The following is a 27,403-nucleotide window of genomic DNA, read 5'->3' as shown; positions in this document are numbered from 1 at the left end:
GTTAGGCTGCCAATGTATTTGACTGATGTTTTTCTCTCATTGCATATTGAATGAATGGGCAGTCATCCGGTCCACGGCTGATATGATGGAAATTCTACCCCGGCCAATGTAATATTTTATTGTTTTATACATTTAATTTACTTATTTTAACTTTCATAAATGCTTTTGTTAACAGACAGTCCTTCAGTTGTATCCTTATGCATTTCAGGATTGTAATTTAGTGAATTTAACTATTGCCTAGAAACTTAAATTCTGTTTATACAAGTGGAATTATTTAGATTTTACAGTTTTGAGTGTACTGTATTTATTATGCTGCTTTGGGGCCTTACAACTACTTCTGTAAAAAAGGAAGGTCTAAAACCAACAGATAGCTGTATGTAAGGGATAATGTACAGTGAGCAGGTTGTTATTGCAGAATGGAAGCCTGCCAGTGCGATAACAATCTGCTCACTATGGGATACATTACATCGCTTATTACACAGCTTTTTCCTTGCTTAATCATTTATTTGACACAAAACATTGATGTATATTAATGGAAAGCATTTTATTAATTAAAAAATGATTATCTTTCTGTTTTACATTTAAAAATAGTTCTTTACACTCACAGTGAGAGCTGCGTCCATAACGACGGTTAACTCTAGCCTTCTTGAAGTGAGCTAATTGAGCTAATATGACTCACATTAAAATGAGTTAACCGAGCTAATATGACTCACATTAAAATGAGTTAACCGAGCTAATATGACTCACATTTAAATGAGCTAACCTGTTTTTACTCACATTAAATGGAAAACATGTCCACTGATGGTGAAGTGAGACACGGTGAATGGGGCAGCAGGAATCAGCACAGGGTCAGATTGAGGTTTTCTGTCTCGTCACTGTTGACATGTTCTTTTCCGTTCAGGATCTTTAAACACCGTTGTGTCCCATACGGCGTTCTGTTTAATGTTTACTTCATGTGCCGTCTTCAGTTTTATAGATCTCTTTGTTTTCAACTTCAGTTTTTGCATTGTTTAACCTTTATTGCTTTCTCGCTGTTTTTTTCCCCTCTGTAAACAGACCGATGTCAAATTTACCGACTTCTTTGGGCGGATTGATATGATTACAGTTAGTCCTCCGGATTGTGTGATTAGAGCTGCATCCCTAGCAATGGTCTGTTCTTCACAACAACGGTCTGTTATCTAGAAATAGCAGACCTCGGAATGCAGTATTTAACCAATCAGAATCAATTATTTAACAGTCGTGTCAAAAAAATGTTCAAACATGTTCAAAACAGCTTCTGCTAATACTGATACTTACACTGTGTTCACTCAATATGGTTATACGTGTCCTTTATATTTAGTAACAAGTCATACATATTTGTCTTATCAAGACCAGACAGCCATAAAATATATTTTAAAGGCCTTTTAAAAACCTACTACTGAGACACAGTTCTCTTCTGAGCTGCCACCCTGAGCGAAACACAAAGCCAAACCATTCTGTTAATATGTAGACCTGATGTCTCATATTAAATTTAGCAAACCCTTGCTGTAGAAGCACAGCACAGAGAAATTTGAACATTTACACAACTTGCGATGCATAAACAGTGTAATAATGACAGCTACTCTGGGATGCCACACTCTGGGATTTCAAACAGCATTTCACAGCCACAAATGAGACAAATCATCACAGTAAGATGGCAGTGGAAACCCTCTTAACATTTTTGCATATTTTTCTAAGAGACTCAGCATGAACGTCTTGCTTTTGTGATTTATTTTGCAAGAATATGCTGTTTCCTGCCTGACTGCCTTTGAAGTAAATACAAAAGAAAAAAGGTAAGGTAGTTGATATTCCATGTTCGAGGTGCACCGTGTGACATGGTGGTGATTTCACTGGTTGTGAAATAATCCATCATTCCTGTGGGGGTAGGAGAAAAACACTGAGCATTAATTGAGTTGAAGTCACATCAGGCACTTTGCGAGAATTTTATGCGTCTTGAGAAAACGCCATGGAAATGGTCATCTTAATACCCAGGACATGACCACGCAATCAGACCACTTAGCAAGCAAGTCAGAGGAAGGTGATTCTTGGCTCCCGCTCCTCCCTGTAATTCGGTTACCACTAGGCTGTCATTTAGCGCAGGCAGAGTGACAGGGCTTTAAAAGTAAGGAAGAAACTGCAATTACCCTGGGAGAAATGCAGTAAAAAGGCAAGAGCTATCAGGCCGCTTTCATGTCTTTGCTAACACACAGGAAGTGGTGGAATGGCTTCATGTTACACATCAGTGAGGCTGAAGAAAGTGTCCTCCATCCTTTGATTTATTACTTTGTGTTCTCTGTATAGCACATTGTACTGCATTCCAAGGCTTTAAGATGTGATAGGACTCTTGTTACATCGTAAGTGGACCGCATGTCCTGTACATCGATGTACTACACATCAAATACAGCCACTATCTGTCATTGGCAAGGAGCCGATTGAATTACAGCAATATGTCTACCTGAAGGCATAAATCTGACACAGTCTGTCCAGTAGATTTGTAGCACATTTGTCTTTGGAACTTTCACATCACAGACAAGACCTTTATCTCTTCTTACTGTTTTTTTGTTTCTTTGTTTCACTTCTAATTGTATTTTTCCCTCATTAGTGATGTTAAAGTTTCCTCAAAAAGGTACATGATGGTGTTTGTTCTTAGCTCCCAATTAATGCATTTTGTGTCAAAAAAACAAACAAAAAAAGAAATAAAGAAGGAAAAATGTATACTTGGGACCCATGTTTGCCTCAGCTGGTAGAGCACACACCATAAACAGTGGATAAATCCACCCTGCATCGGCCCCAGGTTGGACTACTGCCCTCGGCCCTCTGGTGCATGTCATCCCCATCTCTTCACCATGTTGCCCGTCTATCTGTCCTATCAGATAAAGGCAAAAAAAACATTTTGAAAAAACACAAAAGGTCATGTCACTGCTCAGTAAATCTGGGAAGTACAAACATCTTACACATCTCCAAAACGATACTCCTACTTCAAATTTTGCCTACTGATTGTATCATTTTCATCGTTATCACAAGATGCCACATGTCTGTTCATTTATGCTTATTGTACACACAGGAACTTGTAGTGACTAATGAAGCACCTCTCCTCTCCTAGATGCATGAGTGAAGCTGTAGTGCCACAAACTCAAAACCAATCACTTACAAGGAAATCAGAGCCAGATTCTGGTAATAGAAGTGAACAAATCCATATCATTTTGTCATTTGTGGTTTTCCATCAGTCAAATTTTCAAGATCTGTGCTTCATTTCAAACTGTCCCATTTTCAGTGCAGTTTGCGCTTTGAGTATTATCAGAAACTGAAAACCGAGTTCTCGGTCCGTTTCCAAATGAACCATGGTCCGGTTCGACTCAGGTGTCAACATAAACGGACTTAAAGTAGGACCAAATACAGGAAGCAAACCAAAATACTGTGCATTGTGGGTTGTTAAAAGTGCCAATTTCCAATCAGGATCTATGCATTCATACCCGATGGCTACGCCACCAAGAGCAATTTGGGGTTCACTGTCTTGCCCATATGAACATAATCATATGAACAAGAAGTTGCAGAAGTCTGTTTTCATTTCATGTCCATTCAACCCTTTTTTATACCATAATGTCATTCGTTCATGACAGTGGTGTGTCCCACCAAATCACTCCACAACAACAGCAAAAAGAGAGACAACAAACTGTTCTGACAAGGACATCCAGTTACACTATTAAAAGTTTGTCAGTGTCTCAAAAGAATATAAAGCTAGGTATTAGTATTCAAATACAGTCTGATCATGCCCTAAGACAGCTTTGGCTGTATTAATGAATTTCTGTGTTTCTATAATATCCATAAACATAAGAATTTGTCTGTGATGCCGCTGCAGAGAGATAACTGGCTCAACCAAGGACAAGAGAAATCCCTTAGGTCTTTATTATTCCGTTCTAAATTTCTCTCACCTCTCACCATCTATGGTCCATTAGAAATGCTGTTAGCACAGATTTGCAGTGCACAGGAATGTGGGGAAGGTTTGATTTAGTAGTCAGGGCAGAGCAGGCCAGTTATGTTACATCTGTCAGCTTTAAATTCTCTTGAAGTACATGCCAGTATAGAAATCGAGCTTGCCTGTGCACGCTTTGTTTGTCAAGGTGGGATTTTCTGCCAGTCATTGAAATGTAATTTAGAATATCACACGTTAGGGGTCTGTGTCAGAAGAGGAAATGCAAAGTCTGAACACGTCCCAGAAAGGCCAGGCCAACCATAATGTAGCCTATGGTTTATGCATCTATTTCAGGAATCCAAGAGACAAAAGCCTTAATGTCTGTTAAGTCGGGCTCAATGAGCAATTGATTGTCAAACTTGCAAAAACAGCAGAAATCAGTCAGTTGTGCACTGGCAAGCTGACTGCCACCGTCAGCCAGATGGACTCTGTGGTGCTGGTTTGGGCTGAGACTTTTCTTGGCTGGGAGCTTAGTGGTAATATGCCTACAAGCTACAGCTCAACTTTTTTATTGTTTCAAGCACCAAAGATATTTTTTAAGACATGACATCTAACAAAGTGTGTTTACTGGAGTCACTATTATATCTGATGTTTCCTAACAGCATGTCTGTTGTTGTCTGCAGTCTGCCAGCTCATTAGTCAGCTAGTCACAGGAGGACAGGCTTGTCAAGTTTGTCTCAACATTTCTTTGAACTGAAAAAATTGACATGACAACTTTTTTTTACCCCCAGATGAAAATTCCTCAATATTGTCAACTTGAAACTTTCTGTACCTTAAAGGTGTGAGAAAACACACAATCTATAACACCTTTCCATGACACCTGCACACACAAAACAATGATTTTTAATCGAAAAAAATCTTATGAAACTATATATTCATATATTATTTCCCCATTTCCTCCCTCCCAAACGTTCTGTCTGTAACACAGAACATCCTGCAGCTGCCTCTACATTAGAAGGTTGCTCTCTGATGCAGCTACATGGATGTTATTTTGCATCAACAGAACCCTTCCACCGCAAAGGATCTTCCATCAGCTGCCAACAAATTATCTCTTTGTCATGAAAATGAGTTAGAAAGGGAAAAGAGATAAATTAACTGGCACATGGATTTGATTGAACATGAAAATGAGGATATGAAATGACAATCTATTTGATTCCTAAATGAGTTAGATATCCATGTCTGTTCATTTGTACAACTTTAACTGAACAGGAGAAATGACACGTTAACAGAGGCAGGTACAGATGAGGGAGAGAGAGAAATAAGTTGAGGCAACAGAACAACCCGGAGGGAGGCAGGAGACAGTGACAGGGCCCCTGACGGCGCATGGAAACATATCGCTGTAGGCTTGGACAGACTGCTGGTCAAAGTGCACCAGACTGGGGTATTTTGCTGTTAAAAAATTCTGTCAGGTCCGTATCCCTCCTGGACCACCCTATTCTGCTTGTGTAACCTCATCTGTTAACAGAAGTGCTCTGAAATCCTGCAGTGCAGCTGCCTAAAACTCCTCAGGTGTTACAAGAGTCATTTTATGGTTTGGAACTGCGAGTGCAACTGTAATATTAAAAAGTGATGCGGCTCTAAGGGGGTGATCACTCAAACTGAGTTCTGATGGTACATCTTTCATTCTCTGATAACAGGAGAGCAGAGTTTTTCTATTTCCGTTGACACTTTGTTCATATTGCACAATGACATCCATCTATCAAATCACTTTCCAGACACGTTTATTCTTATTAACTAGACAAGGAGTAGTTACGCTTGTCCCAAAATGCACTTGGTAGAAAGGAAAGGAACAAATAATGTCCAGAACTTGTCTAAAGACTGTTACATAATGTTTGCTGCATTTAAATATTCATTTGTTAGAATATTGCTAAAAAAAATGCTTAAAGAGAACAAACGTGATTGTTTGCTTTTGTAACAGGCTCCATTAGTGTCTGTAAATGTGTATGTATGCTACTGTATGAGTGCATGTGTTTGTGTGTGCATGGAGATGTCTGTGAACAGTACACGTATGTGTAGGCAGGTTTGTTTTTGTGAAAAGTGTCATCTGTTTGTTGAAGAGTTTGTCAGAGTGTGTGTGTGTGCGAGGAAGAGTGGGTGGGCGGATAGTAAAGGGGGAGGGGGTGCTGATAGGAGTTCTGCAATAATTTAACCGAAGGCAATTTGAATATTGTTGCTTCTTTACAAAAGCAATCACCGAGAGCCACCTGATGAAATATTTATCAAGGATTTAAGCATTCAGGCAGTTTTAATTACCATTTGCTAAACAGGCTCTCACGTGGTTTACTATGGTGCCATGAGTCCTGTCCTTCAGTGTTTTTTTGTCTCTGCTTACGGCAACATGTACGTTTTTTGTGTGTTTTCTGTTTGCAAGTCGAGGAACATGGTAAAGTTACACAAGAATTTGTTTTTAACTCAATGAACTATCAGTGGAACGCCTATTTTTTTGTTGTGTTTTTGTATATGTATATTTTGTCATATGTCATATGACAGAAGGCCTGTACACAACTCAAGTACAAAGGCTATTGCACTATATGGCTTAGATCAAACTAATAGTAATAATTCAGACAGTTACAGTTCTTAATTTATGGTTCCTTAAGAGGCTGCATGGTGGTTAGCGCTGTCGCCACACAGCTAGAAGGTTTCTGGTTTGGATCCCGTTGTGGACAGCAGGCCGGGGGATTCTGTGTTTCCATGTCCTTTCCGTACATGTGTGGGTTCTCTCCAGGAACTGTGGTTTCCTACCACAGTCCAAAGACATGCTCGTTAGGATCATTGGCGGCTCTAAATTGCCCGTAGGTGTAAATGTGGGTGTAGGTGTGAATGTGAGCATTAATAGTCATTTGTCTATTTATGTCCGCCCTGTGGTTGACTGGCAACCAGTCCAGGGTGTACCCCTCCTCTCGCCCAATAACAGCTGGTATCACCTATAGCCTCCTGCAACACTAAACAGTGGTATAGATAATGGATGGGTTTATCGAACTTGAAAACCATGTAAATAACAGTGTTCGGACTCCCGATGTAACATTCTGTCCAGAAGAAAATGTGTGCCTTTGAAGGAACAGTTACAAGGACATTATATTCAGAAAATTCAGCCAAAGAATATAAAAAATGAATTTCTAATTGCATATGTACCTGGGGCAGAGCTTAGCTGCTGTCTGGTAAATATTATTGGACTCAGATTCTGAACTCAAAATTCTGGCTTAGGATAGTTTCTATAGGGGTGCTGGTTTAGCTCAGTTGGTAGAGCAGGTGCCCCCAGAGGCTACAGTCCTCGACATACTCACATTTCCTCTCTTTTCAGCTGTCCTATCAATAAAGGCAAAAACTAAAATAAAAGGATATTTCTTTACGGAAACAAAAATGATTTTTAAAGTCCTCACGGCTCTATATTTCCAAAATATTTCATAAACTTCACTCTCTAAGTACCCTCCACTTGTGAAATATGTCTTATTGCTTTAGGTTCTCCAAGGGCTTTTCAATTTTTTGAATCTGACACCATTTATCTTAGAACCTCCTTTCGGATAAGAAAAGTGCAGTAGGTCTACCGTGTTGAAAGTGGGCAGAAGTAGCCGTTTGAAAATGATGGTGTATAGAGAGACATTCTTAGCATACAAATGAGAACTTATATGCGGACACAGTAAAACTATAGAATGAAAATGTAATATAATATACAATCACAAGATAACAACAATACAAAGACTGACTACTGTGTGAAGGGTTAAATGAAAACTGAAGGGCATGGCATCATAAAATAAAGACTATGTGATTGTATTATAATTACAATAATTAGGTGTTCCTGCAATGCAGTATGGAAGGATAATAGATGTAAAAATCCAACAGTTAGTTAAATAGAGAGACAGAAGATGAAGTTATAGTCTTCAGAGGTGATTCAGGTTTGTTGTGTGAGTAAGTATGTAAATGAAGAGGGCTGAAACGGGCACCAGACTACACTCCTTATCAATCAATAGCATGGTGATCACAGAGGCTACATATTCTGTGATGTGAGAAGAGTACATTTCTTACTTTAGTTCCATTTGCACATCTTATTGAAATTCAGACTAGAGATGTTCCAGCCTCAAAGGAACTGTCTGGTCAAGGTTTCTCAGTGAACAGGATCTCTCTAGAGAGATCCGCTCTGCCACGACTGTATGCAAAACTATCCCCACAGGGACTGCCTGTAACGACCTGGATTTTCCTGCGATTACTTAAGCCCTATGGCTAATTACCTTTTCAGATGAAAACATACGCCTCCTCATTAATTCAACTCTTGGCAATCTATCATAATTACTGCCAAATAAGTTGTTGTTAATGCTTTCATTTAAATTAGTAGCTGTGATTCTGCCTCCAAAGGTTTTTCAGGAACATCTGTGCACATTGTCAAGTTATAGATATCATTAAAAACAAATGGAAAGTGGTTTCTTACGGTACTAACTGTAGACATTGTTCTTAAAAAACCTTTAATTGTAATAGTGCCCAGCAGACTGTCAGAGTACGATAAGCTCTTCTACCAGTCACATATAACTTACAATTAAAAATGATTTACATCTCTTTAACGGTACAATCTGAATCTGTCTCTGATCTAAGGGAAGCCTGTTAAACATCACACTGCATCACTGCTTGAGTTAGTTCAAATAAATGTACAAATGCTTTTGTGCCAGCTTAGTATCACTACATGCATTATATAACCTAACAGTCAGAAGTATTTAGTGTCCCTCTCTGTGTCCCTTCTCAGTAATGAAATCCAGGAGACCCAGGAGTGAGTGAGAGGCGACATATTGCCAAGCAACAACGAAAAAAAAAGGCATTTCACACATTTGATTTGGAAACAGAACATGGTGATTTGAAGAGTTGAAGCTGTGGTAAACTTTTTGAAAAAGTACAGGGGACAAAACTCATGTCCCTGATCTTATCTAAACTTTTATAACAACCAGACAAGGATAAAATCTGAGGAGAGCAAAGGCAGAAAATGATAAAACATGGAGCCACATGCTGCTTTGAGATGCTTTGTGTTGTTTATTTGCATCAGTTAATAGCTAGCTTTGTTAAGAGGCCATCTGTGTCCAAATCCTGTTGAGACACCACACAGTGAGACAGGATGGGAGGCAGATAGGGAGAAGGTCTGCATATCAGTTCTGGCTGCTGCCCAGCTCCCTTTGACATGTCTTATTAGTCAGGTCTTTAAAAGCCTCGGCCTGCCTTCCCAGGCACACTCCTCCCCAATCTCCCTGATTAAAGTGCGACTGACGCTCCTAGTGTAGAGCCAAGTTGGCCACACAGCGTTTATGTTGGGTCATGCTCATTACTCAGACACACTGCCAGTGCCGCCGCGACTGGAAGCTGCACATAATGCGATACATCGCCAGCCAAGAGATTTGGGAACTTTGAATTCAATATGGGACAGCAGAAAAGAAACTAGGAATTGTTCTCCTTTGACACAAACCGTCATTCTGGCTTCCTAACATGCAAATGTGCACTTGGCAATGGTTTACACATTTACTGTATGAGCAGAGCCAGAGGGAATGAGATTTGTTTGTTAGGTTTTGAAATAACATCAGCGTGTCCTGGCGATGGTCATTTGCATGTTTATAGATCTGAGAGAAAAAAAGGGAGTTTTAGCTGTTATATTAGACTACTCATGTCAGTGGAAGGTTATGTGTGTGGATTTAGTCCTAATTTAAGTCATAGATAAAGAAACGAATGAATGTCAATGGCCTCTTCTTAGTCAGTTCGAGTTTTCTGCGTCTCATAAAGTCAAATCTTGGTGGGAAAAATAATTAACAATGAGAGCTATCATTATTTGCAGCACTAATCTGTACTGACAGAAGTGAAACAGCGTTAGACTTTGAAACAACTGTGAGCACATCCTGTACATTGCAAGCTTTCTGTCTCATTTCCATTCTTCCACAGATTTTCAGCCTTCACCCTCGTTAGTTGTGGTAATTGCGTATTGTGCTGGATATGTGTGTTAAAGCAAAGCAGGCTGAAGAACGTGTTGAGCATTGAGTAACATTTCACGGCCCATTTGCTTTGCTCTGCAGAAGCTCCTTTACTGTACGTACCGTAGAGTGGGAGGAGGCTGTGATGAGCTGACGGTGGGCACTCACTGGTGCGTGAAGGGGTCCTCCATCCTGCTTTCTCCTTTACCCGTCTTTCCCCAGTTTTCTTTCATACTTTTACTCCCTCTGACCCAGCTTCCTGTGTTGATTTCTGTATGTATTTATTGGTGTGTGTGTGTGTTGTGCCAGAGACCTGTAATCAAGAGTCAAAGCACATAAAGGGACCTCTGGTCATTAAGGAATTAGTGGGAGGCTAACGGCTTGTTTAGTGAATCAATTAGTTTAAAATGTGGACATGTGGGCTCATTTTCACACACAGCACTACAAGGGAATGTCAAGGTTGTACTTTCTGCCTCTGAATTTAACTGACCCTTTCTGACTCTACGACTACTACGGTCCTGGGAGGCCTCTTTTAATACCAGTCAATGGAAGTTGGTCTTAAAGTCACAGTAAAACTTCTGTTTTTTTGTCTTAAAGGTGTCTTTTTGTCTTAATATAAAATGTTTTGAGCAAACACAGATCCCCCAGCACTAACATTCTTTCATGCAGTCTTCGATTATGTTAATCACCACAGATGTTAACTCACAGACAGATGTGTACAACTACACACACGTAAGTCTATTACACACACCTACCCATGCAGCTGGGAAGTCTCCCTCTCGGGATGAGCTGTCTGAAAACAAACTGACGGTGTTTAGTTTCACACTCTCCCAGACACGTCCATGCACACTGCTCTGCTGAAAACCTGACTGGTGGGCTCTGTGTCATTGATGCCCGCCTAGCAACATCTGTGCTGACTACCCTACGCATACTAGAACAGCATACATTTGAAAGACAACACTCACCCACACAGGGAGGCATAGTCATGCACAAACACACACATGCTAAAAAAACACGTTCACACACAGACTTGCGCATCCATGCACACTCACAGTCGCAGTTTGCAGAGGGCACATGATTATGGTTTCGTGGTTTCCATTAATGGAGGGTTTTTAGACTTAATTTGTAGGTTTATGATTTCACACATTCAAAACGTTACAAACCACAGAAGAGCAGGAGACGTCTGTATATACACGGCCCCCTGTGGACCTGTCATACATGCTCTGTATGCACATGTTTACACATAGTTGTATGCTGTTTCATGGTTGTTTTGATCATGATTTAACCTGTTTAACTAAAGTGCAGCCTGTTGATACTAAACTACTAAATTATGGTCTATTCTTTAATCCACTCCTCACATTCTAATGTTTTCATTTAGTTTACTATTAAATTTGTCTAAATATTGGAATTGCCAATTGAGTGTAATCACTCAATTCACTGTATTCTTTATTGTCCTTTTGATAACCACATTCTAACCAGTACTTCTACTACCACAACCAACCCAAATACACATTCTATTACTCATACTTACACCATTCTAACTATTAATACCACCATAACTTCTACTGCCACCTCTACTAATGCCAATGTACTACTACTATTCCTACTACTCCCACTCCAACCACCACCACCAAACTAATACTACTGTCACATACTTTCACCACCCTTACAACTACTACGTCTAACTTCACCACTATTTCTATTAGCACTACCAACGCTACAACTGCTTTTTCTATTTATCCTACCAGTGCTACCACTACTACTAATAAAAGGACTCTACCAATATAGCGTTTTTTCTAGTCTTCCAACCCCCTGTGGCTTTACACTGCATGTCATGTTCACCCTTTCACACTCACATTCACAGACTGATGGCAAAGGCTACTTTGCCAGTCTCCAATCAATTTGGGGTTCAGTGTCTTGCCCAAGGACACTTCGACATGTGACTGTAGCAGTCAGGGATCGAACCTCCAACCTTCTGATTGAGAGACGACCGACTCTACCACAGAGCCACAGCTGCCCCACTACAGCACTACTACAATCTCCACTCCCATTAAAGCACAACTACCACTGATAATACTATCACCAATTGTACCTATACCACCACCATTGCCAACTCTGCTCCAAGTGCTCTTTGTCATCCCAGCCAGTCCCTCTATGCAACCACAGATTAATATCCAGCTTGGACAAACTGAACCCATACCCACTAAGTCTGGCCAGAACCTGGGCATCATAATTGTCAGTCGCCGCTCACATCAAATTCAAAACCCTGTAGCTCACTTACAAAACAGCAACAAAAATGGCTCCTGCCTACCTGAATGCCCTCATCCAGGTCTACACTCCCTCCCGCCCACTACGCTCTGCCAAAGAAAGGTGCCTGGTACTCCCATCATAACAGGGCCCTCAGTCGCTAACTAGACTCTTCTCCTCTGTAGTCCCCAGGTGGTGGAATGAGCTACCAAACTCCTTTCGGTCCGCAGAGTCCCTTTGACCATTGAGAAAAAGCTAAAGACCCAGCTCATTCATGAACACCTCTGCACTTCATGATATTGATGCTATTGATGATGATGACGTTGAGGATGTTGATTGGGATATTCATGATGATGATGATGACTATATTGACCTTGTTGATGCTGCTGCTGCTGATCATTATAAAAAAAAAAAAAAAATGCCCTTCCTGTCAGCACCAGTGTCCGGTCACACTGGAAGCTGTTTGTTGGCACTTGGTGACTTTGTTCCGTCCTGTCTTGATCGCTGCTTGTGTTGAATTAACTCTCAGATGTACGTCGCTTTGGACAAAAGCTTCTGCTAAATGGAATTGTAACATTGTAACTCCACTATGACTAGTTTTGCAAAACTTACTGGACAGGACGTGCAAACAACACTACACTCCTGTACCTTAGATGATTTAAGCACAGCATAACTTGGTAACTGAACTGACTTGTTATCCCAATGTATACAATATTAATAGTCTGTGTCATAACTTTCTGATCACACATTCGATTCAATATCATTATACAAGAGCAGTATTACCAACAGTCATACTGACTTGCTCTTTCATTAAGCAATATGCAAGTTAAAGATGAGGAGCTAATAATGGCACAGGAAATTATTTTGTTGTGGGTGGCAAAAATATGAGAGACAAAAGCCAGAGCTCTCAGGAAGGTGAGATTTATTCTCAGTGGCAGTAAGTACTTTGTATAACAACACCACATTGGGAGACATTAGTTAGACTGAAACTGTTTCAGCAGCATAAACACTGGACCTTTACATCAAATATGCATCACAGCCTGCTTTAAATATACATGGACCAAAATGAATGGCTTCTACAAAAAGGACCAGAGGGACTAGTACTCGACATAGACAAGAGTAATTAGACTGTTATTTCCAGTAAGTCGGTCAAGGCTCAATTTCAATAAATCCCCCAAATTAATAGTGTGCGTAACTAATGTTTTATACTTAACAATGGAATACAGATAATAGCACAACAATTGTATTCAATACTGTATGAAAAAACACAAGAATAGCTGTTTTTTGGAATAATGTGCTGTGTATCCTCAGAGGGTGACAAAAAATAACTTACCCATTCAAAATGACACAAAAACTAATAATTTCCAATGTAATTTGTGGGTTTGCAGACATGAAAACTTAATGACAATATAAGAAAAGCCTAAGCAACATTTAGTATGAGTCCACTGCACCTCCTTTCTCACTTTGTTATGCTTCTGTGTGCCACAATACGGTGACTTGAGAGGCTCAAAATGTTTGGCTGGAAGCGCAGCAGACTTTTGAACCGTTACACTCCTAAAGCCCAGGGAGGCATTAGCATTGTCTGCCTGTGGCACAGTTACTGCCTCCTTAGCTGCTCATAAAAGCGTGAATGCAAAAGAAACACAACTTCTGAAGGGCACTGGGATAGTGTAAAAAATGGGAACTTATGGGATTTAGTGCTTTTTTAGGATTCCTCTTACAAATTAGAGGTGTTGTGAGGACGTAACTTAGAAACAAAGTAACCACAGATGGAGGCAGAGGATGTTTGCAGTTCTCTGCAAGTTTTTATGGTATACACAGAGGTGTCACAAAAACAAAAATATAACAATAGACTCTGTATAATAACTTTATTTGAACAGCACATTTTACCCTTTGACTAACAACAAAATATCACACCCAACATCCAAAAATGACAACCATAAAATAAAAACGGCAAATGCCTCTTAGATTAAAGCCAGAGCGATACAAGATTTAAAAGATGGCACTCTCCTGGTTGGCTTAATCTCCTTGGGCAGGCTGTTTCAGAGCTCTGGGGCCAAACTCACCCTAAGGTCACCTTGGTGTCTTCAGGCATTCAGAGATAAAGATCCAGGAAGAGGCAGGATGCCAGTCATTGTCAGTTAAAGCACATGCAGGTGGCACAGATCCAAGGAGGCAAAAACCCATTCAGCTGTGCAGCATGGGGAGTTGAGACCGTTTTTATTTCTTATGCAAATGTATTCTGACAGGGAGAAGTTACATTAAACTGATATCCGATATCGGATGTACTCGCACCAAATAAGGCTCTCACATATGATACACACGGTAGGAAACAGATGTGCTTTCAATTGTTTTCAATGTTGTTTAATCGATTTTAACTTTGACCTTGTTTGTGATCTTTCATTGCACATTAGGATGACAGACGTCCATGGCATAACGTATCCGGTGGTTGATAAAAATAATGACAAAAGTTTCATGCCCTTATGTCCTATATGTCATGAGTTCCCACGTCTTCTTCGTCAGAAGGAAGAGAATTGGCAGTGTCATCTTCTGTCTTAAACTGAAATGCATAATTCATAAAGACTGGGCCCCTTGTTTTGCCTTTTAAATGTCCTGGTGCTTAGCGACATGACCTTTTGCTAGCCTTTTCTCCGTACCTTACTCTGAACACCATCTTGCGGTAAACTTAGGCCTTACAGTCTCATACAGACTTTGGACTGTTTATTTTGCACAGCAAACACACTCAGCATTTTTTACATCAAAAGCATTTAGACCAGTGGATTATGAACCAATTAGTTAAGCACCAGTAAATGCAATGCTAGTCCCCTTTTTTTCCACATAATAGTACATCATTGGGCATCCATTCAGAGCTGAAAGCAGTATGTAAAAGATGTGCTGAGTGCTCAACAAGACCGGAAGCTTAAGGAACGAGACAGCCTGCCTCTCTGTATCTGTATGTCTGAATGGAGGGAGCGTCTTCTGGTGTTATGCTTTGCAGCATGATGCACCACCTTTCATACTACAGTTCCAATATTTCCTCAAATGTATGCAGAATCCACCCTCTGTACGAACATGGGCATCTCAACATACCATGTTTTTCCAGTTTAAATATCGGATGGACAGAAAAGTCATTTTCACATTAATGTGCTTGGTTATTCTAATAAAAGATATTTTCACAGAAAAATAGCAGGAACTTCAGACCAGTTAGTGTATGGTAAGCACCAACAATGTCCTTCATTCTAACCCCAAGCACGTATTTTTTTTTAAAAAAGCATTTGGAACAAACGTTGAGGTGTCCATTTTGTATTTTTGTTAGTCTAGCCAGATGTTAGCCATTTACATATTTGCCTCCACTGTCAACAGACTATTCACTGTGATGAATTAATAAGTTCCTAACGCTAAGAGGCACAAAGAGAGGCTGATAGCATTCCTAATGAGCTAGCGGTACCTTGCAACTACTTGGATGGCTGATGAATATCAAAAGCACCTTTTGTTCATGGTAACTGACATAAAGAGCATTTTGGGTCAATGATTTTGTCCAACAAGCCAAGTCAGGCTGTCGGATATTCATGCTCTTTTCAACACTGCCTGTTCTTTTCAGAGCTGCACAGAATGTTAAAAAATTACAGGTGAAAGGCCAAACTGGAATTCAAATGCTTATCTTGCTGTTTCTGCAGCGTTTTCTCTTTCTCTGTCTCATTCCATCTCCTCTTCTATCAAATACATTTTACAGATAAGCATCCATTGACAAATATGGGACACACACTGCACAAGGTCAGATTTATGCCCTGACAATAAGATAGAATCCAATGAAATGGTTAGGATTTAATGTTGGTTAATTAATTTATGGGACCTTTGCAGGGAGCTGTGAGCAGAGTTGAGGTGAGGTGGTGGCGGAATAGGTGGTGGTGGTGTAGTGGCGGCAGCATCGGGGTTGGTGAAGGGTTTAAACTGAAAGGGGAATGAGGGAAGTAATCCACTGAGTGCCTTTAATGTAATGAGTCGGCCTCACTTAATGGAGTCCATTTGAGGAGGAAGGAGGTATTGAGAAGAGGAAGGAAGGTGGTGGTTATGGAGGTGTGTAAATGGAGTTGAAATAAAGGCTGGGTTGGAGGATTGAAAGGTAATTTTGAAAATTGTAAGGCCTGTTACTTATATTAAGTACCACTAAGCATGCTGGCAGCAGACATTTATATGGAAACATGACTACAACTTTCTGCATCATGAAAGTGTGTTACAGCAAAGCCGGTTGGCTAAGAACGACACTGTTTTAATCTAAAACAGAACTGGTGTTGATGCTTTCAAAGTAGCTTTATTTTAGCCCCGTGGTTCAGGATCATTCCTGAACTGCAAAGCCGCGTTAGCCCAGACTGTTTCCATTTGACTTTGAAATCTGAGCTTGCTCACACACACTCATGCAAAAACACGCGCACATTTACAAACACACACCATTCATCCTTCCCAGCCAGCATATATCTGCATTTCATTAACACAGTCGGCCCTCTTTAAAATTCCCTGCCCTAAATTCTCTCATGTTCCCTCAAATATAATTTCAGCAATCACAGTGACATTATATTCAATGAATGCAAGTATATTGTTGGGATGTTTTTTTGGGTTAAGATAAGATAATCCTTTATTGATCCCCAGGGGGGAAATTCGGGAACATATAGTTGGTCATTGTTACTGTTGGGGCGGCTGTGGCTTAGTGGAAGAGTCAGTCGTCTTTCATTCGGAAGGTCGGAGGTTCGATCCCCAGCTCCCTCAGGCTACATGTCAAAGTGTCCTTGGGCAAGACCCCAAATTGCTCCCGGTGGCATAGCCAACGGGCATGAATGTGATATCTGATTGACAGTTGGGCACTTTACGTAGCAGCCTCTGCCATCAGTATGTGAATGGGTGAATGTGATATGTAGTGTAAAAGCAGCTTTGAGTGGTCGCAAAGACTAGAAAAGCACTATATAAGTACAGTCCATTTACCATTTACCATTTGCTTGTTGGTTAATGGTTCTTGATTAATGACTTTCTAAATCCACTTAGTTGACTTGTCTATCTTGCTTTGCCTCTATGGGACGTAATATAGAGTTTGTATTGGAACACTCATTTTGGGCCTGTTTCCATTACATAGACTGTGACAATATATGATATATGAGTTCATCTGTTGCAAGTGTTTGTTCAAAAATCTTTAAAACGGTAAAGTTTTCAAAAGAACAAATCCTAAAACAGAGTGTGAGCAACAGGAATAAATGATGCTGAATGTAAGGTGACAGTAAGGTCTGAGTATGCCTGGTGGTGAGGTTTTTAGTTGTAATCTTTTTTAATGTTTAACCTGTATTAAAAATAATCCAAGAGCAAAATTATAACCGGCCTAAATCTATAGACCAAACATCTTTGTGATACCACCTGGTTTGCACCTGTTTCCCCTCTCTTTGCATTCCAATTATAGAGTCACTTCACCAAATTAAACTTTGTCACGTGTGGAATCCATCAATGGTTGTATTTCAGTTGTATGTGGTTTTAAGATTAGGAGATCGCTGCTCTGAAATTTATGTCAGAAACCATTTTCTTAGGAGTTATTTCTTTATGAAAACTGTTCACCTTTCTGTCAGTCTATTATGAAGATTAACTAAACAATTTCTTCTGTTAAGGTGCTGCTGCTACTGTGTTAGATGTGCCTTTTCAATGCTTTGGAGAAACACAAACTAAATCTAATGTAGCTTCATGGGAATGAAACCACAGTAGAGATAGACATCAAGACTCAAAATATTGACACCTCAAAGCAAAACCTTCAACGCGGTTACAAATCTTCTGGTATCAGGAGAAAAAATATATGTTCGCAAACTCTTTTTTATAAAATAGTTGGATCACCATTATAAATTGTAAGACATTTTCCTACAAGCACCCGTCCAGAAAGGTCTTTTTCACAAGACCTGGTTATAATCAGTAGCTGAGGTTGAAAATAAAATGTCAAGGATGTGCATGAAAGACGGTGCAGTCGTGACACTTGCTCTGCTTCCAACGCCTCCTCAGGAGTCAGGGTTTGTATTATTCATGTCTTCCGTGTTGGTGTCATATCTGCAGCTCCTGCTGTTGTTGTGTGCTCCTCGTCGCCTGTGTGTTCAGATCTGATGATCTGTCGCTCTGCCAGGCAGCTGTGTTTAATCCAGGTCAGCTGCCGTCTTACCCTGCTGCTTTCACGGCCTGTTAGAAATACTTAATTGGCCTTCTTTTAAAGCATATGAATGTGTGATTTTAAGTTCGGGAGACAGAGTGTCATCTGTGTTTTTTGGCACTGTTTTAAGGTTCATGGAGGGTGCACAAGACCAGACTAAGAGCCAGATGTGACGAGGGTTTCTGGCTTCAACACAAGTAACACGGCTCTAGAGAGAGGCCCATTTGTTTCAGCTCTTGTTGCAAAGCTTGAACACAAAAGCATCTTTGGTTTTTGTCATTTGCAGTGGGGTTTGTGTGTCATTCATACTCGCATGCCGATGTTTAACATGCAAATGCACATTCACTTACTCCTCTGACAGTCACAGTGAGCATAACAATGCAAGTTGTGCGCCGACAGTTGTTGCAGATGCTTCGCAGGACACATTTTGGAGGGTCTTTGCAGGGTTTTGGGTAGCTGGAGGCTCAGGTGGTCACCATGTGAGGTTGATTACAGAAGGGCCAGCATTGAGCTGCCAAACTAACTTTGCTGTAGGCTCGGAGTCACACAGGCAAAATGAAATGTTCTGTGACAAATGAACTGCATTGGAATGTTATTCCAAAGTGTGCAATATAAAAAGTAAACAGCTGTGGCTGCGGTAGTTGCAGTTTATCTAGGGTTTATTTTAAATTAAATTAAATATCCATTCATTAATCAGTGTTTATTATTTTAAAAGGTCAGTTTATAAAGATCACATAAAAAAAACCCAACAGCAACTGGAACTAAACTCTGAAGACAAAAAGTCCCCATAAACAAGTTTTTACTGGGATTATTTCTTTAGTATCCCTTCATTATTATAGAACATTGCTTGTGGTAGGACATGTTGCAATGTAGCTTTTGCTGCTTTAAAAACCACAATTTACATTCGTCTCACAACCGTTGAACGTGGTAAAAAGCAGAAACCTTTATGTTTTGTGACTGGCATGGATGTATCCTTAAAATGTCAAACAGATTATATGAGGTAAAATAAAACAATTGCATAAAAATAGATTTAAAAAATGCCTGTCACAAACCAAGCATTAATCATTTTGTTGTTTTACTATAACTATTGAACTATAACATTAACCAACTTCTCTCTAGTGCAAAACTATTTCAATCATCATTGACCTATTGTCTGAGCTTTGCTTTCTGCAACAGGACATTATTTATTGTATATTAGAGGTGTTTATTAGAACTCAGACCTCCCACAAAAGAAAAAAACAACATTAAGGTGTGTTTAGATATTATTTAGTTTAGGTAAATTTAAAGGAAACTTTTAGTGCATGTTGCTAACATTTTTTCTCTCTGTTCCCTTTTGTTCCCTCTTCTCCTTCCTGTGTTTCCTTTACTCTTGTACATTCCTGCCCACATGTCCTCTTCCCCGACCTAATCCTCTCCATTACATTCTCCTTCACTCTTTTCCTCTCTGCTCCCTGTCTATCTAAACAGGTCCCCCACCAGTTGGGCGCGTTGACCTTCTACCGCTATGAGCAGCCCATTGTAGACTACTGCCAGGCCCATCAGCCCCTGCGGCTCAACATGGGCTATGAGGGACCCCCACAGGGCCTGGAGGGCCTGGAGGACCTGGGGCCGTGTGATAGGGGCACTATACAGACTGTGGCGCTGCCCGCCGTGCCCTCCGCTGCCAGCATAGGTGCCCCTGTGCCAGGGCCTCGATCTCCACCACCCCCACCCCTCAGACCACCAAGTGAAGGTCCCAGCAGTGGACATTACCCTACTATCGAGCGCACAGGCACACTCAAATTTGGACGCTAGCAAGCCGAGCCTGGTTGTTCCAAGTGGGGCAAGGGCCTCTGATTCACCATGACTTTGAAACGAAGGGGCAGGCGAGCTGGCTATTCAGTGGGGCCTTGTTTTCAGAACACAAGTCTGTGAACAAAAGGACAAAATATTCCAATTCTGCCTAAAAGGATTTGGTATCTAAAACACACAGTCTCACCAATATACAGTACAGTGGGAGAAATCCTTTCAGATAGTTTTTTTTTTCCAAAGCACCTCATATGAAACTCGTTACTAATGAATCTTGGGAAAGTAATTCAGCACATGACAAAACAATTTTAGCTTGTTTACGAATCTGGTTTTTGCCATATCCCATGACAACATCATGGGGCACATGTTCACAGCATAACAGCCGTCGACTTGTGCTGAGTCAGGAGTTTAAGGGAAAGTGCAATAATCATGAGTTCTTGATCACAAAAAGTGAGATTAGTTAGCGCTGGATATCACGTGAGAGCAAGGGGCTTCATACTGTGACAAATATTAAAATATCTCATCGGTTGTTTTTTATCAAGGATGAATCCATAGAATCATTTCATAAAAGAGTAATTTTTTCGAGACAGGCATTTTCATAGACTTAATCTTTTGATTCACTTTCTGTTTTTTATTTTAGATGTGGGATCTCATGCTGGATTCCATTAATGTGCATGTCAAACCAAAGAGTTTACTTATATTATTATTTTAATGCACATAAGCTGCTTTAGTTGAGGGTATTCTTAAAATGCCAGTTAGTCTACGAAACTAACCTCTGCCAACTCACACTCACAGTTTAAACCAAATCCCCAGGTGGATTCAGATTAACTGGGCTTGTCTTAAGGGATTAACAAAGTAATCATGTGATACATACAAGTAAGGTAGTGAAAGTGAAATTAAATGTATCACACTGTAATTAGGTATTTCACCTGGTAATCCAGACATCAGTTCAGTTGTTATCCATCATCCTGGTAATGCAGCAAGAAATAAGAAACACTATGGTATATACATTATTTCTTTAACATACTGAGGCCCACAGCAGAACGGCAAGTCTGTGTATATGATTATATCCCAGCTGAATGATCCACTATGCTTTAAAGAGGTAAACATGGGGAGTCAATGTGGTAAAATAGGTACATTTGAATGCAAAGTATTGTACATATTCTTAAAAAAAGGTCCATTTAACTGAAAGTCCGACCACTCTCACTGCCCCAAACAGTCAATTGGAAACATTGCTGAATCAATGTTTGACTTTTCATCACACTGGACAATTTGGAGAGCACCATGGGTTGGGAAAGCTCTGGTCATGTACTCCCAACTCCCCTCCGGCCCAGAGAACAACAGTGCCTGGTTGTGGCAAGTTAAACCAGCACGTTGGCTTTTCTTTGACCTGCGCATGAACCCACTGGCTGTACCGGGAATATTGCTGACAACTCCTTTTTTTGTTGAAAGCGTGGCTTCAGTGCAAGGACTTTATTGCACTCTGTAGCCCTTTGGCCACTGTGTCAAGCACCGCTACTCATTGACATATGGAGCTGATGAGGACTACAGATACGGCTGTGATGGCCTGTCAAGTATCATCTCCGGCTTAATCCAGGCAGTGCACTGGGGCTGCTTTTGAACATCAGTGGTCATACACTTGTGTCCCACAGCAGGACTCATTGATCAACAGATGAAAACTGCAATGGGCCAAATTCCCTACGAAAGTTGGTGTATCCTCAAGATAAGACAAAAATACAGATTTTTTGTTTGGTTTTGTTTTTGTGTTGTTTTGGCTTGGAGCATAAGAGACAATTTTTGAGATGTTCAAAGATGTCAAGAAATTCTAAGAGACTAATCCACGGACAAAATCAAATAGAACTTATTTATCGTGTAAATAGGGAATCTTTAAACGAGAAAAAAAAGTATGAACTTGACTTCTTCTGAAACACAAACTGCTTGTGAACAGAAGAGGAGCCTTATTCACTTTCCGGTGGGAATCTGTTACCATGATGATTCGGTGAAGAGGTTCCTACTTTATCGCTCCTGTTGTTTCAATGATAAATATTTTTCTATCTGCTCCCGACACTATTCTACCATTAAACACTAATTACTGATGTTATTTCTCAAATCCAATCATTTTACCGAATCACATGAAGAAGGGAAGATTGGGAGCCTTGGTATTGTGATGTACTTGGAGCGTCAAACCTTATAGAGATCCATAGTTTCTGTTCTGACATCAGGCATGTTTCATCTTGCAGGAGGTGGCCGTACAACATGTTGTCAGTTACATCCCAATCCACTCCTCTTGTTTAAGAATTTCAACACTATCTGCCATTTCAAGGTCAACTCGGGGAGAAGAATTTTGCTTTTCTTTATACCAAGAGTTTAACTTGTGAAGGATGTTCTTTTTGATGTGCCATTATTTTGTTAAATGTTTTACCAAAAAAACCAGCCCCAAAATAACAAGTGACCCAAAAGTCTCCATGGTTTCATGACAAAGAAGGGTTTAGTCCCCTTCGTGTACAGGACAATGCATAAAAAGCAGTTGATTCGCTCAGTACGGTTGCTTAATAGTGCTGGTGGAGTTTACTTTGTAATAGCAGCTGTGCCAATGTCTTTATAATGGGAGTTCTCTCAATTCTATCCATGTATTGTCTTGCCTTGCTCTATATCACCCCTGCTAACTCCTTGGCCTGAATTTCATATCTGCCTCTTGGTGACTCGGGTGAACCTGTTTAATGATGTTCTATTTCTGTCCGCATGCTGATATTTTGGGAAACTATGCCCAGTTAGGGAGGAGCGCTGAACCAAGTAGTAAGAGGTTATTTCCTGTCTGGAGTGCCCTAGAACCAACAGCACATGTCATGGACAACTGTACGGTTATCAAGGCAACCTGTTGGCTGACCTATTCCTGCCCCTTTCTCAGCAAACATAGTCTTCCCTGGCACTATATAGGCTGTGACACAGAGTAGGAAGTTGTGTTGGGCACTCCAGGGACAGACTTTCCCTTTAATAGTCTCCTGCTAAAGCCCAGTACCCCATGTGTAGTAATTACCTCTCTTTTTAGAACAGTGATAATGGTTCAATCCAGTCTAAACACAATGATCAAAGCTACTTTGCCCTTCATGTGTAATTAGAAAATGCTAATAAAATATCTGTATGTTCACAATTAAATCACCTACTAATAAGCGATTGATAAATCATGACTACCACCCTGATAAAATTGGACATGTTCAGGGGAATGTTCAAATCCTGCTGCCAGTAATTGTTTAGTCTTTTGTCCATTTCTTTTGCCATCAGAGAGCTGGAAGCACAGGCACTGCATGCTAATGATGCATGTTTGAGCTAAACTCCAGGACCGTCTGCGCCAGCCCCGCAACGCCAACAGGCTTTATTTTCTCTTCTGCTTTGTTTGTTTATGGTTTTGTACACCCCGAGCTTTGAGTTAGGGCTCAAGTCCCCACTGGGAACATTTCTCTTATTTTCCTCGTCTCTTTTTGGCTTCGGGTGGGGTGAATGAAGGTCTGAAGAATTGCAGTGAAAACTTTCATATTTCAGTATTAATGCACAGAGGAAATGCTAAATGCAAATCTCCGGGGGGGTGGAGAGGGAAGCCAGAGGAAGTGGAAGGGGGAGCTGTACAATGGGGAGGATATGGAGGCACAAATGGGTAAGTGCAAGGACATTTTTTTTGTGTTACAAAGAAAGCTCTCTGATGTTTCTGAATGCCAGCTGTATCCCCACTGCAGGATATGACACAAACTTCATCCAAGCTCAGACAAGCAAATCAAGAATCACGTTCTCACTCCAAATTGGTCAAATACAGCAGCTTGGTCAGTGGCACACAGATCAAAATATAACACCGTAGGTACCCCCTGCGACTTTCATTCAGGTGACCAGGGTTGGATTCCCTTGAGAAACAAATGTTGCCTATTTTTAAGAAGTTGATTTTGACTTAAGTTACTATATATAATCTCAAAGTTCTCAGTTTCATTCTATCTATCTACTGGCGATAAAAGGCAACTGTGGTCGCCTACGTCCCAAATAACCAGACAGCTACGGTTGGCTCCCTTTGTTACGGTGGTAAATCTTCATTTTCTTCGCTGACAGTTGCTTTCCTTTTTAGACTGTTTGCCTTCATCTGAGCGTTGAATTTGTTTCTTTTTCTTTGGTTTTCACTTATTTTTTAAGTTGTATCAGCAGTCATCAATCTTCTCTTTGTTTGATCAGCCATAGTAGATTACTCAAACACATAGAGACTGGAAAAGCAGCTGCTTAGCTCTGCCTACCCTCTCTGGCAGACCAACCACTGCTGGGTTAAAACGCGTCACTAACTGGGCGCTGCTTGTGATTTTTTCAACGAATGTCGCCGCAGACACCCAGTCCATAATAATACTATACACTGCAGATGTAAAGGCTTTCATCAGTGGGCCTTAATCACCATTGTGTTACCTCATTCCGCGATAGATAGACATTTATTTACATGAAAATCTTCAAGATTATATCTCTAATATACATTGGTTCCACAATGTACATTCCATTGTACAAGAACATGCATAAGTTCAAAACTAGTTTACGGTTGTAGGTATAGCTTAGTACTTATTTAAACACAAACCGTAACCTTTTTTTTCAATATCTAAACAAGGACTTTTGTTGCCTAAACTTTACCAAAATTGCCACTTTTCACAACATTAATGACGCATCAATAATTGTTGGATCAACAATTGGATGTTGCTTGTTTATAATGGCTGACTTTCCAGCCTTATAAAAGTTTAACCAGACTTTGTATATTTATTAGGGATGCACCGATACCACTTGTTTTAGACCAAGTACAAGTACTGATATTTGGGTACTTGCCAATACCGAGTGCCGATATGAGTATTTAATAATATCATCAAGTTCTCATAATGACTTTAAAAACATATCTAATATTCATCAGATGTTCCTTACTTTCTGACTGTAGCAAAGTACATCGACTGAACGATGCAACTGCAACTGTTGGTGAAATTTTAACACTAAACTTTGCTTCTCCGCCTACCTGCTTAACTAATGGGAGGCTAACATCATGCCGTAAAGTGGTATTCGGGTGCGGTACTCGTCATAGTTTTACGAGTAAGAGTATGAGTACTTAGGCTCTGATACTGCCCGATACCTGATACTGGTATTGGTATCGGTGCATCCCTAATATTAATTATAGCTAACTTGACTGTGGAGCCCTGCAGGTGCCTAACTAACGACCTGCAGTTCATAGATCTTTATATTTTGAAGCTTAGAGCCACAGACCAAGCTACCATAGCTTGATGAGTTGGGGTTGAGAACCTGTTGAGATCACATGTATTTGGAATAGTAACATATGGCAAACCAAGACAAAACAGAAGGCATACTCAAATCAACTGGAATCTCCCTAACTGTATGTGTTCTGCATGCTCATATACAAAGATAAACACACTCTTAGGTTTTGAACAGATTATGTGAATAGAAATTATAAATGACACAATTTCAACCTTAATCCATTTAAAATGTTCTACTGTCTTCACCTGCGAAACAATCATGCATAAATGCATATACACAACCAAAAGCATCTATAAACAACACAGGCAGGCAACACACACGCCTTGATAAATGATAATAAAGCACTCCAGGTTTTGACGCTCTCATTCATTCCAGTTCACCCAAGGCCATCTGTGACGGTTCAGTAGGTTCTAATCCATTACCTGATAAATAGATTTGAAAAATGAATTCCAAGCCAGGCGTTGAGTTGCAGCTTTTCTTTCCGTGCCATACATCTGTGTCTTAACCGCAGGCAGCGCTGGGGCATTCCCGTACAGCACACAGTCATGACTCCAGAGTCAGCACTTATACACACAGATAGGAGGGCTAAGCAAGCAAGCAAAAAAAAAAAACACACAAAAAAAAAACAAGCTTATGCTCCCTATCTGCCATTCAAGATTTCCAATTTCAGTTTCAACTTTTGTAAGCGTGTCATAAGTGTGTGTGCAGACTGCAAAATGGTAAGAATTAATAACTTTGTCACGCTATAATGCATAAAGAGAGACTGGTGGCATTGCTAGTGAGTTAGCTACCCTGCATGTACCCAGATGGCCTGTGTGTCTGCGTGTGTGTGTGTGTGTGTGTGTGTGTGTGTGAGACTGTGTGTGTGTGAGACTGTGTGTGTGTAACTAAAGCAGCACCTACTCCTCTACCTCCTCTGAACCAGCGTCACCATTACTGATGTTCAGGCCAACCCGGTCCCCATTGATTGTTATTGTTCCATGCTGCTTCACATTAGCAGGAAGTCTTCAACCTCTGACCGGCATTGTCCTGACTCTGTTTTTCTGCCATTGCTCATGTCAGAGGGGACACAGAAAGGGAAGGCATGATCATTAACCTCTGTCAGGGAAACACACTTTTTCGTTTGTCTGACAAAGCCCGTTTACGCCCCTAATTGGATTTAATGTGAGCACTGAAGAAAGGAAGGTTTTTATTTAAATAGACTACATTCTGCTCCTGCAATTGGCTTTAGAGTGCAGAGAGAGCGAAAGCAGAGAGAAAACTGACAGAAAGCAATATCAGATTTACTCTTTGTTTTCTTGCAGGCTCAAATCAAATTGCTGCCAGTTAAATGCTTTCCACATAAACCAGGGGATCCCCGCTGTCTCCTTCTCATTCATTTCCTGCAGAGAGCATTGATTTCTGTAGGGTGTAAATATGCGCTGCATTGTTTTCTTTGGTAGTTGGGTTGTTGTTGATTTTTTTTTTTCTTATTTGGATTTTGTTTCTTTTTACTGTATTCAGACCTAAAGCATTTTTGTGGAGACCTGGTCCAAGCGCAAAAATATGGCTCTTCTTTGAGTATATTATTGTCAGAAAATGTTTTGTAAAAATTTTGATGATGATATCAGAAATAAACATCTAAAGATGGGAGTTGTGTTGTCTTGTTTATCTTTATATGCTGGATTATAACCTGTTTTTACTGGCAATTTTACTGATTTTACACAGTTAAAAAGCCAAAGTACAATTTTATTTCTTTATAACGTTGCTTTCTTTTTTTTCTTGGAAGGAGCGCCGATGGCGTCATTTCAAGTTGGGTTTAAAGAGTTGGAATGTTAATGGAAATTGTGTACTTTTTGAAAGACCTGTTGGACATGATCGCAAATAAGATTCAGAAATCAGATTGCATTATGGGAAGTGTATGACTGTGTTCGGAGCCTCTTGGAGTTAAAGATACATTTCTAATCATCTTCTACATCCATTTTGGTAATCCTTTTGCCTTTATACTTAAAGCTTTTA

At 40.3% G+C, this 27,403-nt stretch overlaps 1 protein-coding gene across 1 annotated transcript in view; it reads left to right on the top strand.

Moving 5' to 3' along the window:
* Nucleotides 1-27,037, top strand: part of LOC138605060 (leucine-rich repeat transmembrane neuronal protein 4) — a 109,003-nt gene extending 81,966 nt beyond the window's left edge. The window contains exon 3 of the mRNA XM_069677137.1: nucleotides 19,811-27,037. Coding sequence (XP_069533238.1) covers nucleotides 19,811-20,137 — 327 coding nt within the window. The 3' untranslated portion in view covers nucleotides 20,138-27,037. The remainder of the gene's footprint in view (nucleotides 1-19,810) is intronic.
* Nucleotides 27,038-27,403: the final 366 nt, after the last annotated feature.

The sequence above is a fragment of the Semicossyphus pulcher genome, unplaced genomic scaffold, assembly GCF_022749685.1.
Source record: "Semicossyphus pulcher isolate SPU_LCO1_2020_fin unplaced genomic scaffold, fSemPul1.0.p SCAF_28, whole genome shotgun sequence".
Classification (NCBI taxonomy): Eukaryota; Metazoa; Chordata; class Actinopteri; order Labriformes; family Labridae; genus Semicossyphus; species Semicossyphus pulcher.
Note: the sequence above shows the minus strand (reverse complement) of the source record. Positions and strands in the feature narration are given on the sequence as shown.